This window comes from Aquarana catesbeiana, linkage group LG08, assembly GCF_042186555.1.
Source record: "Aquarana catesbeiana isolate 2022-GZ linkage group LG08, ASM4218655v1, whole genome shotgun sequence".
NCBI classification, from domain to species: domain Eukaryota; kingdom Metazoa; phylum Chordata; class Amphibia; order Anura; family Ranidae; genus Aquarana; species Aquarana catesbeiana.
The window spans coordinates 299,669,505-299,684,300 of NC_133331.1; the positions used below are offsets into that span (position 1 = coordinate 299,669,505).

Consider the following 14,796-nt stretch of genomic DNA (forward strand, 5'->3'; position numbering starts at 1 on the left):
GGCAAGGACGTACCTGTAAGTCCTTTTGCCTGCCCGTGCCGCTCTGTCGACGTATATAGTCGTGCGGCGGTCGGCAACTGGTTAATAGCTGTCAAAGCGAAAATGGGATGCGTAGTTTTTCCGTTTTATTATTTTTTTTCTCTGGACCGTCGGACGTCGTGATTGACGATGGATTTACATAGTGGGACACTTGTTTTTTTAAATAAAGGAATTCTCAAAAACTGTCTGCTGTCAATTTTATTTTTTTGACACTTTTTTGGTTAATGAGTAGGGGTACAATGTAGTCCCATACCCATTCATATAGGGGGACCGGGATCTGGGGGCCCCCTTGTTAAAGGGGGCTTCCAGATTCCAATAAGCCCCCACCCGCAGACCCCCACAACCACCGGGCAAGGGTCGTTGGACCCCAAAGCACTCTCCCCATGTTGAGGGCATGTGGCCTGGTACAGTTCAGGGGGGCGCTCTCTCATCCCCCCCCTTTCCTGTAGGCCTGCCAGGTGGTGTGCTTGGATAAAGGTCTGGTATGGATTTTGGGGGGACCCCCCACGCCATTTTTTTTTACATTTTGGCGCGGGGTTCCCCTTAAAATCCGTACCAGACCTGAAGGGCCTGGTATGGATTTTGGGGGGGGCCCACGCCATTATTTTTTTCAATTTTGGCACAGGGTTCCCCTTAAAATCCATACCTGACCTGAAGGGCCTGGTATGAACTGGGGGGGACCACACACCGTTTTTTTAATGATTTTTTCTATATATTGCCGGGATCCAACTATACATTACAGCTGCAAGCAGTTTTAGATTAAATTTTTTCCTTTAGAAATGTCATTTTGCTGTGGTACTGTTATGAACATGAGAAAGATGCGCTACTTTACAGGCAGACTAAGGAGTCCCCCCAGGCACAATATTTAAAGGAATATTTTCATTTTTAATGCTTTCACTTTAAGCATTATTAAAATCACTGCTGCTGAAAAAAACTGTTGTTTTTATATGTTTTTTTTGCATTGATGCATGTCCCCTGGGGCAGTACCCGGGTCCCCAAACACTTTTTATGGCAATAACTTGTATATAAGCATTTAAAATTAGCACTTTTGATTTTTTATGTTCGTGTCCCATAGACTTTAACGGTGTTGGTGTGTTCGCACAAATTTTTTGCCTGTTCACATTATCTGGTGCGAACCGGGGGGTGTTCGGCTCATCCCTATTGGTGATCAAGAACATTGTTACTCACTGACACTAGTCTGGTGACACTGGAACTGTTGTGGCAGTGATGAGGAACACTGTTGCTGGCTGCACTCATCTGCTGACTGTGTACCGGGGTTGCGACAGTCAGGAACACTGTTGCTGGTTGTGGTGATCTGTTGACACTGTACTGGGGTGGCAGCAATCAGGAACACAGTGACTAGTTGCACTGATCTGGTGACTTTGTACTGGGGTGGCTAGCAATCAGGGACTCTGTTGCTGGTTGCACTGGTATGGTGATACTGTACTGGCGTTGGTAGTGATTAGGGACATTGGTTGGCTGCTCTGGTGACACTGTACTGTGCTGATCACTAGGATGATACTGTTTCCTCTCACAGCCAATCGGTGTAAGAGGAAACAGAGTTGTGGCTCCAACATGCAGCCTTTGTTCACATTTGTGATGGCTGTGATTGGTCACAGTGATCACATGCTTCAGGGCCAATTTCATTGGTCCTGTGGCCCGCTCTGATCTGCCGTGTCTGATGTACACAGTGATCATGGAGCACACTGTTGCATGCTCTAGAGGGGGCACATGAGCACCGCAAATGGGAGGCCATTCTAAAGCAGCCCCCTACTTTTATGAGTCAGCTGTCTTGTTCTTGCTGTTTTTATATGTAGAACACTCTAGTTACTAGGTTGCTACAGTGGTTAGGTTTTTGTAGTGTAGGTGAATTTCAGGTTTGGCTAGCCAAGCCTGTTTGCTTTGATCTCAGACAGAGCTGGATGACTCACAGGCAACTTCAGACCTCCCACTCCTTTCCAGAACATGCTGCAATGTTCTGGAGAGGAAGGAGGAAAGGAGAGGAGAGAAGAGGTGGAGCTTCCTGGAGTATTCTGATGAGCTCTGACCAATCCCCAACCTGGATTGGCAGGGGGCAGACTCCCCTGCCAATCCATACTCAGGGTCAGCCCAGCTGGTGGGGAGTTGTTCGGGTGGAAGCTAAAGATGGAGTGCTAGGCTGTCATGGCCTTGGAGGGAGCTCCCCAGTCTGGGGAGGGGGGTGACCTTGGGCCTGGGCTCAAGTGGAGGGAGAGGAGCAAGGAGAAGACAGCAGGAGAGCTATGCCAGGCTAGTCTCCAGGGAGGATCAACGGGTCAAAGCCAGGAGGGCTAGTAAGTGACACACAATCAGGAGGACTGTGGAGGCATGCCTGAGAGGACTGGGAGAGTGAAGTCTGGGATGGGTGCAGAGCCAGTGGAGTGGACTGTGGTATCACGGGCAGTGGGAGAGGCAGCTGCAGCCAGGAGGGCTAGCAGGGCCTGAAGAGGTGGTACTGGGATCAGTAGCCACGTGGGACAGCTAGCATTGGGACTACCTCCAGCATTGCTCCTATTTTTTCTGGTTGGAGGCGGCCATTTTGCTGAAGCCCAGAGCCCTTGAGCAGCCAATTGGCCTCTACAAATTCTACACCATGCCTAAAAATAGAGAGAAAATGAGCATGTGCAGAGAAGGGTGATATGGTATATTACTGGATGTTAAACAGTATAGGCACCAGTGTGGCTAACCCCCCCCCCCCCCCCCCCGAAGTGAAATTTACTGGCAGGACGCCAACATTTACAAACAGCACCAAACAGCCACAATTTTTACTGCCACTGCACAAAAGTACCTAAAATGACCGTTTTCAGTGCTAAACAGTGTAAATATTAATATTTAAACTATAAACATATAGCTAGTGCTATTAGCAATGTGTTTAAGTTAAACAAAAGTCAAAAACCATATTTCCCTATTTACATGAAGGTCAGATTACTATAACCCAGCCAACACAGAGTTCCCCCTTACATCAGAGTGTGCAGGATTCCCCACAGTGCAAGGGAACTCTTATGTAAAGGGGAACGCTGCAGATCATGAACTAAGGGGGAACGCTGATGTAAGGGGGGCTATGGTGACCAGAGACCACCTTATATCAGAGTCCACTACGTTCTCCTTTACATCAGAGTTCCCACTTACATTGGGGTCTGCAGCATTGCCCTTGCACTGAAAGGGGGAATCCTGCAGACTCTGATGTAAAGGGGAATATCAGGAACTCTGATGTGGGGGGCACTCTGGTCACTAGATACCACCTTCTGCATAGTGAATACACTAAGGTAATGGGGGGTTCCCTGATATAAGGCAGAACTTTTATATCAGTGCCCCCATACATTATTGTATTCACTCCCCCCTTACGTTAGTGACCCCCCTTAGACTGGTCTGGCGGCGCTGTCACTGAACTCCTCTCAGGTGCACCGTGCGGGGATCAGTCAGACGGCTCCAGCTTGGCAGCTCTGGTTTTGACCTATAGTCTCCTCTCCACAGTCCACACACGTCTCACTCCTCCCGTGACCCCCATCCCAGCGGCGCTCCCACTGTTGAATTCTCTCCAGACCCCCTCAGAGACTGCAGACATGATAAAAGACAAGAGATGGTCAGAGACTGCAGACATGATACAAGAGACAAGATAATTAGAGGCTGCGGACATGATACAGGAAGTGGTTAGAGACAGGGCTGTCTTTTCGCATGGGCATGCTGGGCAGCTGCCCGGGGGACCCATTTGCCTGGGGGGCCCCACCAGCCCAGCGACCCCAGCCAAGCATCATTCAGATGTCAAAAAGTTCGCTGCCGCATTGTGCCAGTGCTGTGCGGTGCGGCTCCCTCACAGAGACAGAGTGCCGTGCGATCAGTCCCGATATCAGTCAGCGACTCAGCGGCAGGCGGTGTGCAGTGTGAGTCAGCTGTTACTGTAAAGAACGGAGCCGATGCTATCTTTCTGTGTAGTTCCGGCTCTTCACAGGCGGAGTGATATGAAATGCACTCCGCCTGTGACAGATACAGGAAGCATCGGCTCTCTACTGCAGCCGCATGCTTCCTGTGACACTTCCGCGTCTCAGAGGAGCCAGACAGCAGTACACACGCCAGCATTAATACCCACCAGCACCAGCAGTACCCACGTCAGCATTAATACCCACCAGGCAGCACCAGCAGCACCAGAGTGTGTACATATATATATATATATATATATATATATATATATAGTTAGTTTTTTTTAGTTGTATGATTTAGTGGTAAAAGTTATTAGTGCCTTGGCCCCCCCAAGTTTTGACTGTAATATCTTATGTGTCCCCCTTATATATCAATCTTAGAGTTGCCACTAGTTCGAGGAAGTGTAAGAAAGGTGAAGAAAAAGAAACTTTATTACGTGTTGGTGAAAATAACCTTTAGAGCAGAAATTAAAAGTAATGTTTTGAGTGGAGCACAGAAGAGGAAAAAAGGCTGCAGAGGAGAAAGAGAAAATGTGCAAAATTCCAAAACTAACATCTTGGCTCAATCCAGGTGTTGGAAAACGAATAAATATAGCCTTATTGATAATTTTCATTTTTATTCTCATGCGTGATTGTGTAGACAGGGCCCCAGTGCACTGTATTGCCGGGGGGCCTATAATGCTCTTAAGATGGCACTGGTTAGAGGTGGCAGACATCATACAGGAGGTGGTCCTCGCCCTGTGGACATCATACAAGTGGTCAGAGGCTGCAGTCATAGTACAGGAGGTTGGTAGAGGCTGTGGACATGGTACGGGAGGTGATCAGAGGCTGTGGACATGGTACAGGAGGTGGTCAGCGACTGCGAACATGATACAGGAGGTGGTAAGAGGCTGCAGATAACATAGAAAGAGGTGGTCAGAGGCTGCGGACATGGTACAGGAGGTGGCCAGAGGCTGCAGACATACTACAGGAGATGCTTAAAGGATGTGGACATGATACAGGAGGTGGTCAGGGGCTGCACACATAGTACAGAAGATGGTCAGAGGATCCGGACATGATACAGCAGATTTTCAGAGACTGAGGACATGATACAGGAGGTGGTTAGAGGTTGTGGCGATATGGTGCACCTTCATAAACCCCCCACAGCACTGTCCTTCTCTACCCCCCTTCATATCATCCCCCACAGCAGTGTTCTCCTCTGCTCCCCTTCAATTTTCCTCCTCACATCAGTGTCCACTTCTGCCTTACTTCAGCCCCCTCACAGTAGTGTCCTCCTCTTCCCTCTACACAGTATAGTCCTGTCCATATCTGTCCCCTTCATCTGCACATCAGTATCCTCTGCCTCCTTCACCCCCCACAGTAGTGTGAGTGTCCTCCTCTGCCCCTTTATCTTACCATCCTCACGAGTGTGCTGTGGTAACCGTGGTAAGGTGCCGCCGCAGAGTGTCTTCTGTTAAAAAAATGACACTGTGTCACTGCGCATGTGCCTGCCTGGCCAAAAATGGGAGAGCATTCCCGACTCCGGCAGGCAAAGGTTGGCCTGCAGCCATCCTTTTTACAGGCTCAGCTGCCCGTAACAGGCAGTTACGAAAATTAACGGACGGTTGGCAACACTGATAGGCACTTATTTTTAATATTTTATATAGCTGTAGGAGCAAAAGGGGCAAGCCTGAAGTGTTCTAGCAGGACCTCATTTTCTGACCAAATTTCCACTTTAAGCACCAAAGCTAAAGAAAATATCAGGAAGTATCTGTCAAAGTTTTTAAAAGCATGCGGATGTAGAAACTTACTTATGTTGCCCTCGATTTTCTGCTTTTCCTTTTTGTTACCCTCCCCCTTCCCAATTGATTCCCCTATTTAAAGTTGTACAGGCTGACTAGCGGCTCAATGTGATGACCTCCCCAGACCTACAGCGTGAACCCATTAGGGGGTAGGCTGGAATAGGCCATCAAGATCTGATCGAAGCCTATTTTATATGCCTTTTCAATGTTTATTATTATAATGTTATGTACCATTTGCAACAACTTTAATTGTCATGTTCTTATTTGATAAAATAAAAAATTTTATGGGAAAAAAAAGCATAGGCTGCAGTGTGTATTTTCTCCACAAGGTGGTAATCTCCCTCATGGTCCATGGAAAGCAGAGACAGGAATTGAAAGCAGACACAAACAGGAAGTGATGTCAACACAGACGGGAAATGTAATCTACAGACAGGAAGTGATGTCATCTACAGACGGAACATTTCTTGAGAGTGGAAGGCATGCTGGAAGAGAAGGGAGATATTCCTGGAACCGATAGTAGAGGAGGTAATAATATATTATTATATATTTACACCCAGTAATCCCCCCGTCATGTCCGTCCTTTTCCTCATAGTCACTGAGATGCCTTTTATCTCCAAAAGATGCTGATATACACTTATATAGAGGAATGTAATATTTACATAGATACATCCTACATATGGAACCATTAATCCAACTGTCCATCCAGAGCCTCTGGTTTATAGACCAGATACATCCTAAATATAGAACCATTTATCCAACTGTCCATCCAGAGCCTCTGGTTTATAGACCAGATACATTCTAAGTATAGAGCCATTTATCCAACTGTCCATCTAGAGGCCAGATACATATTAGACCATATTTATCCCAGTACATTTCAGATAATTCTCAGTTTGCTATCTGTACAGAGAGAAGAGTCCTGTATATATCAGGAAGAGGTGAGTAGGATTTTGGGCGGTCATATGACATTGATGTAATTTTAGCCGCCCCTCATATCACCGTAAGAGGAGACTTTATTGTAAAGGAGAGACAGTACGGAGGGTTCAGCTAGATCCCATCATCTGATAAACACATAGAAACAATGTATTCAGTCAGTGTGTGTGTTTCCTACAGATGGATCCAGTAATGGGAACCCACCAGAGAGATGTCCCTGTCCTCTGTATTCCCGGAATTCCACACAGGAAGATCACACCATCCCTCACCATCATCAGGTAGGTGGGACTAAGCATGTAGATCAAAAAATGTATTCTAAGCTATGAGAGGACATTCTTCTTTGTACCTTGTTCATTTTTATACAAGTATTTTATCATCTTTGGGTTCAGGGTGAAGAACTAAAAGACATCAAAGCTGAGATTAAAGAGGAAGAAGAAGAGAGGTTGGTGAGTGGAGATCAGCAGTCTATTGAGGAGGGGGAGATGACTATAAAAAGTAAACAGGAGGAATCTTCACTACATATGGACACAAGTGAGTATTAAACACTAAATATAGAACCAATCCCCATTTTTATAAAGTTTGTATTTACCTTGTTACATCAGAGGAGAAAAGGTCTATGTCTACTGAATTCAAGAGAAAAATAGAAATTTCAAAGCAGCAGCTGACCCACAGGACAGGTTATAGAGATGCATTCCTGATCCCTGGCAATCAGATAGCTCCCCAGATCAACATTCTAAAATAGTTTTACTACAATTATTAATAACTAGGGATGAGCTTTAAGTTCAGGTCGAACATGAGTTCGACTCGAACATGAGTTTGACTCAAACATTGGCTGTTAGTCGAAAAACAAACATTATGGGCCTTTCTCGCCAAATTCAAGTGGCGCGTAACGGCCCATAATGCACTGCGGGAGCACAGTGCATTGCTGTCTAATGATTGGCTAAGCATGTACTATGACCCACATGCTTTGACCAATCACAGCGCCGTCAGCAAAGAGAGCCATAATTGGTCAAAGGCAGGGTGCCTTTGGCCAATTATGGCTCAGAGGGTTAAGTCCATGCCCCACACTATATAAGGCCGCCTGCACGTCGGCCCTGTGTATTGTGTTGCTGACGTTGACCGAGAGAGTGTCATTTCATTTAGATTGAGCAGGCAGGCGATTCAATTAGCTGCAGTGTATTATATATATACATTCAGGCTTGTATGTATGTATATATACAGTATGTGTATATATATTTATACACTGTATCCAGTTTAGGTATATCTCACTGCAGTCCGTTCCTAGTGTACTCTTTCTAATATACTTCAGGCAGGCAGGTGATTCAGTTAGCTGCAGTGTATTTAATATATATATACAGTCAGTCTCGTGTGTGTGTGTGTGTGTGTGTGTATATATATATGTCACGGAACGTCCCACACTCCGCTTGAGTGCTTCCGTCAGTATACCGCTTCCTAAGTTCTGGAACACGAGTCCAATGGATCTGGCTATAGGAACCCCCAAGAACTAGACAACACCAGTCTTGGAGTACATCAGAACTACCTTTATTTTGAGATCTCACAGACCTTTATACAGCAGGGATGACTCAAAGCTAACCTAATTAACATGACCTAATTTACTACAAAATGTACCCAGACCAGATGACAGTCTTGTGGGCACCGAGCTTCACACATTAATACAATTAACAATACAAACAACAATCTCCCCCCTCCTCAGCCTAGACCATTCGTCTATTAGCCAGGGCTGGTGGCTAATGTGATCAGCTCTCTCAATTAACATAAACACATGTTGATAACACCAGCATCTCCTCACAGGATGTGTCCCAGCAGAATGAATCAGTCTTATCAGCAGGGGGCTGCTGGAGGAATCCCCCCTCCCTCTTCAGGGACACAAATATACAGTAAGGAGTCCCCATACAATATATACATGACTGAGTCCGATTAATACAGTTCAGACTGGATTTCTCATTCACCTCAAATGCTAGGGCCCATAATCGGTGGGCAACAGGCTTGCACACAGTCCTCTCCAACAGCTTCCGCTCTGGCCATGCCCGTGACATTTCTCCCCTTTCGGCAGGAGACTAACACAGGAGGAGACCCCAGACGGGTTGACTCCGAAGTTAGTAAACAGCTCCAGTCCTCTACTGCCTGTACCCACACAGTACCCCAAACAAATTATCCCAAACAGTGCATTACTCACCCAGCCATCCTCTGCCTCTCTCAGAGAACATATCTGCCGCTGGAGAGAAGACAGGGTGACTGGGCTCACTCTGTCATGCTGTTGGGGATCTGGGCCCACTGCCCAGCATCCCTGGGGTATACAGGTGGAGACTGAAGTTCCATCCACCTTCACAGGAAATCCATCCTCTGTTAGTTGAGGGCAGAGTCCAGCAGTCCTCGGCCCTGTTGCCAGCCCTTCTGCTGGAAACCCCACACCATCTGTTCCGGCTAACTGTTGGAGAGGGAGGCCGACTGCCCCGCCTCCCTGGAACTCTGCAGTTGTTGCCGGTGCTGGGCAGAGGTTGGTAGCACTCTGCCCTGTTGCCAGCACTTCTGCTGGGGACTCCGCATCCTCTGCTCCGGCTAACTGTTGGGGCAGGCAGCTGGCTTCCTCCACTCCCAAACTGTGTAGCTGCCATTGGGGAGGTGAGCCGGCTGCTTCCTTTTCCATTCCCTCATCTGGCTGCTGGGACGACATGTCGATGGTACTGTCTCCCAGGTACACGGATCTTTGCTGGGGAGGAAAGCCCACTTCCTCCACCCTGGCCAACTGTTGGGGAGGGACAACACACACCTCCTCTCCCTTCTCCCCCTGTATCTGCTGCTGGGAAGTGATTGCCATCTTCTCACCCTGAGCCTCCACAATTGCTGCAGGTGTGGGGCAGAGGTCTTGGACCCTCTGTCCGGTTGCCAGCACTTCTGCTGGGGGTTTGCTAGGTGGTTCCTCCTCTACAGAAATGTCTATTAAATCCCCAGTCTCTGGAAGTGGTAAAAGTGTGGGACAGAGGTCTTGGACCCTCTGTTCAGTTACCAGATCTTCAGCTGGAGAAGTTTGTTTTAACTCCATAGATGCTGCTGGCAGAAAATCACATGTCCCTGTCAGTGTTGTGGGAGAAAGGCCGACTACCTCTTCTCTCAGGAAGGCCGAAGCCACTGTTGGTGCTGGGCAGAACACAGTGAACTTTGGCCCTGATAGCAGCTCTTCTGCTGGAGGCTCATCAGGTTGTTCTTCCTCAGCAGAAAAGTCTATCAAATCCCATGTCTCTGCAACTGATGTCGGGGAATAGGGGTTCACCATCTCCTGTCCATGGAACCCAGAAGATGTTATCATTTCTGGACAGAGGTTAGCAGAGCTCTGCCCTGTTGTCAGCACTTCAGGTTTGGGGATGGCAATCTCCGGATTTTCCACTGCCGATTCTCTGGCATGCTGCTGAACTTGTTCTAGCAGTTTCCTGTATGCCCTTTCCAGATGCTGCTCCTTCCTTAGCAAATGGTCCAGATCAGGTTTGAGCTCTGAGACCCCTGCAAGACCGAGTATAGACTCTCTATAGTCTCTCATGTCCTCAAGGTCAGGTTCCCCTTCATCGCCAAACATAAAAAGATCTGTAAGGTTCTCCCACAGCAATCCAGGGCCGCCAAAGTCATATCCCTCCGGAGAGCATTCTGTTGTCTCCCCTAAATATCCCTCCTCTGCGTGCCATTGCAGAGCCCGATATCGATTGTCCAGCTCTATCTCCTGCTGGACCAACCTGTCCAACTCAGTCACCCATTGCTCCTGGGGCTGCTCTCCCAGGAATGCCATCCGCAATGCCCGTTGGTCACTGGCCCGTTGCTCTTGGGTTGGAAAGCACTTGCCCTGTTTTATACCAGCGAGACGGAGGGCTGCAATCCAGAGCTCCACCCGAATCAGCTGCCTGAGCTCCAGGTATTCATCCTCAGACACAGTCCTGGTGTACGTTGAAAGGATGATCCGCAGCAGCCCCGGGAATTCTGATGCCAGGTCCATATCTCCGCTGGGGTGACTGAAGTCTGCTATGCTGATCTTGGATCCAGTTGGAGGTTTGGATGTCCCAGACTTCAGGAAGCTTTCCCGCTGCTTGCCACCAATGTCACGGAACGTCCCACACTCCGCTTGAGTGCTTCCGTCAGTATACCGCTTCCTAAGTTCTGGAACACGAGTCCAATGGATCTGGCTATAGGAACCCCCAAGAACTAGACAACACCAGTCTTGGAGTACATCAGAACTACCTTTATTTTGAGATCTCACAGACCTTTATACAGCAGGGATGACTCAAAGCTAACCTAATTAACATGACCTAATTTACTACAAAATGTACCCAGACCAGATGACAGTCTTGTGGGCACCGAGCTTCACACATTAATACAATTAACAATACAAACAACAATCTCCCCCCTCCTCAGCCTAGACCATTCGTCTATTAGCCAGGGCTGGTGGCTAATGTGATCAGCTCTCTCAATTAACATAAACACATGTTGATAACACCAGCATCTCCTCACAGGATGTGTCCCAGCAGAATGAATCAGTCTTATCAGCAGGGGGCTGCTGGAGGAATCCCCCCTCCCTCTTCAGGGACACAAATATACAGTAAGGAGTCCCCATACAATATATACATGACTGAGTCCGATTAATACAGTTCAGACTGGATTTCTCATTCACCTCAAATGCTAGGGCCCATAATCGGTGGGCAACAGGCTTGCACACAGTCCTCTCCAACAGCCTCCGCTCTGGCCATGCCCGTGACAAGGTATATCTCACTGCAGTCCGTTCCTGGTGTACTCTTTCTAATATACTTCAGGCAGGCAGGTGATTCAGTTAGCTGCAGTGTATTTAATATATATATACAGTCAGTCTCGTGTGTGTGTGTGTGTGTGTGTGTGTGTGTGTGTGTGTGTGTGTGTGTGTGTATGTGTGTATATATATATATATATATATATATATATATATATATATATATAATTCACTGTATCCTGTTTAGCTAGATCTGACTGCAGTCCGTTCCTGGCGTACTGTTACTAATATACTTTCAGTCAGGCAGGTGATTTAGTGATCTGCAGTGCATAAAATATATATACAGTCTCCTACATATATATCCACTGCATTCTAGTCTAGCCAAGCCTATATCTGACTGCAGGCCATTGCTGGTGTACATTTTCAAATACACTTTCAGGCAGGCAGGTGATTCAGTGATCTGCAGTGCATTAAATATATATACAGTCTCCTACATATATATATTCACTGCATTCTAGTCTAGTCAAGCCTATATCTGACTGCAGGCCATTCCTGGTGTACTTTTTCTAGTAAACTTCAGGCGGTGTTTTGCTAATTACATTTTACAGCATGTCTGGAAGGCCACCAAGGAGAGGCAGACACTCACAGGCCACTAAAAGAGGACAAGCAGGCTCTGTGTCTACAGCCAACAGTGCTGGTCGTGGACATGGTGCATCCTCAGCACGTGGCCGTGGGGCACACTTGTCCTTTTTTTCAGCAGCTGGCTGTGTTGATCCACAACATGCAGAAGAGTTGGTAGAGTGGATAACTAAGCCGTCTTCACACTCCTCATCCTCTGTCACCCAAGCTCAGAGTAGTTTGCCTGCCAATGCAGCTTCCAAAGCAGCCTATTCCATCAGCCCAATGTCATCAGTCACTCCTTCCCTATCCTCACCATCATGCACGGAGGAGTCCCCTGAACTGTTCGACCACAGTGTTGGGTACATGCTGCTTGAGGATGCGCAGCGTTTTGAAGGCTCCGATGATGGTACCCAGGTTGAGGAAGGCAGTAACGTGAGCCCAGAGAGAGGGGGTGCCCAAGAAGGACAAGAAACTGGCAGTCATGTTCCCCCAGCTGCAGCATACTGCCAGGTTTGCTCCAGTGACGAGGAGGGAGGGGACTATGAGGTCACTGACTCTACGTGGGTGCCTGATAGAAGGGAGGAGGAGGCACATCTCCAATGGGGCAGGATGCCCTCAAGGGGCCAGTTTAAGGGCAGCCACCCGACTGCATCACACAGCAGGGTGCTGCTGACTCCCTGCGTATTTTGAAAAGTTCTTTGGTGTGGGCCTTTTTTGATACGTGTGCAGCAGATCGCACCATAGCTGTTTGCAACATATGTCTGAAGCGTATCAAGCGTGGCCAACACAGCAGCCGCTTGGGCACCACATGCTTGACCAGACATATGTCGACCTCCCATGCAGTCCGTTGGCAACAGTACTTAAAAGACGCACACCAAAGAACAAGACAGACCTCTCCTTGCTCCTCATCAGCTGGGATCTCCAACCACATTATACCTTCAGTCCTCTCAGAAACCAGCACTGAGAGGAGTGAAGGTGTAGAATTAGGTGTGCCAAGTACTTGTGGGCAATCTGCTATCGCTACACCCACATCTGATTGTAGCAGGCAAATTTCCCTACCCCAGTTGCTAAACCGTAGAAAGAAATTCAGTCCCAGCCATCCACATGCTCAGCGGCTAAATGCTAGCATGGCTAAATTGCTAGCACTCCAACTGCTGCCTTTTCAGCTGGTAGACTCTGCCCCCTTTCGTAAATTTGTGGAATGTGCGGTACCTCAGTGGCAGGTTCCCGAACGCCATTTCTTTTCACAGAAGGCCATTCCAGCTCTCTACCAGCATGTGAAAGGCAATATCTTGGCCTCGTTTGACAGTGCGGTCAGTGGCAAGGTGCATATTACTGCTGACTCATGGTCCAGCAGGCATGGACAGGGACGTTACCTTTCTTTCACGGCGCACTGGGTAACTCTGCTGGCAGCTGGGAAGGATGCAAGACAGGGTGCAGTATTGTTGGAGCTTGTTCCGCCACCACGCCTCCAAAATGCTAGTAGTGGTGATTCTGCCACACCTCTCTCCTCCACCCCCTCTCCTTCTTCTTCCTCTATGGCCTTTTCCTCTGCAGATTTCTCCTCGGAACCAGCGGTGCTCAGTAGGCATTCAAGGGGCTATGCAAGCACTCAGCCAAAAAGATGCCATGTGGTACTTGAGTTGGTCTGCTTAGGGGACAGGAGCCACACTGGGGCAGAGACTCTGTCAGCTCTGCAGGGGCAGACTCAGAGGTGGTTTACGCCATGCCAGCTTCAGCCAGGAATGGTGGTTTGTGACAATGGCACCAACCTCCTCTCCACCCTCCGACAGGGACACTTGACCCATGTTCCCTGTTTGGCTCACATCCTTAATTTGGTGGTGCAGCATTTCTTGTGCAGGTACCCGGGCTTACAGGATCTCCTGAGACAGGCCAGGAAAGTCTGTAAGCAATTCCGCCGGTCATATAATGCCAGTGCTCAGCTGGCTGACCTTCAAAAGGAATGCAACCTGCCCAAGAACCTCCTCATTTGTGAGATGTCCACCAGGTGGAACCCTGTTGGAGCACACGCTTCATGGAATAATGGACAGGGCACTTGAGGCAGAACAGAGGGAAGAAGAGGAGGACTTCCTTTCTTCTCAAGGCCCCCTTCATCCAGACAGTATTCCTGCGGGCCCGCCGATCACACGGGAAGAGGAGGAGGATCGTGTCAGCATGGAGGTTGAGCCTGGCACTCAGCATCAGCAGCAGTCTTCAAGGGATCGTTTTCAGTCCCCAGAAACCCATGAGCTTGTACGTGGCTGGGAGGAGCTGGCTGTGGATCATGTCATCCTTAGTGACCCAGAGGACTCCGGATCGAATGCCTCAGCAAACCTTCGCTGCATGGCCTCCCTGATCCTGCAAAGCCTGCTAAAGGACCCTTGGATTCGTGGTATCAAGGAGAGGGATCATTACTGGCTGGCAACCCTTCTTGATCCACGTTACAAGCGTAAGGTTGCAGAACTTATCCAGCCTTCGCAGAGGGAGCAGAGGATGAAACATCTTCAGGAGGCCTTGCAGAAAGGTTTGTGCAATGCGTTTCCAGAGCCTGGGAGTTTACAATTTCCTGGTCCTCCTGGACAATGTGCTGCTGAGGCTTCGGTTAATCAGAGAAGGAGCGGTGGAGAAGGTGGCCGTCTGACCAATGCGTTCAGACAATTCTTTAGTCCGCAGCCCCAAGGTCTGATCGGTTCCAGCAACCATCGCCAGCGTCTGATTTACATGGTGCAGGAATACCTAGGGG

At 48.4% G+C, this 14,796-nt stretch overlaps 1 protein-coding gene across 1 annotated transcript in view; it reads left to right on the forward strand.

Moving 5' to 3' along the window:
• Nucleotides 1–14,796, forward strand: part of LOC141106852 (uncharacterized) — an 80,456-nt gene that overhangs the window by 58,663 nt on the left and 6,997 nt on the right. Inside the window, 3 exon segments of the mRNA XM_073597782.1 lie at nt 6,208–6,280; nt 6,866–6,963; nt 7,075–7,216. Of these exon segments, the coding sequence (XP_073453883.1) occupies nt 6,208–6,280; nt 6,866–6,963; nt 7,075–7,216 (313 nt within the window).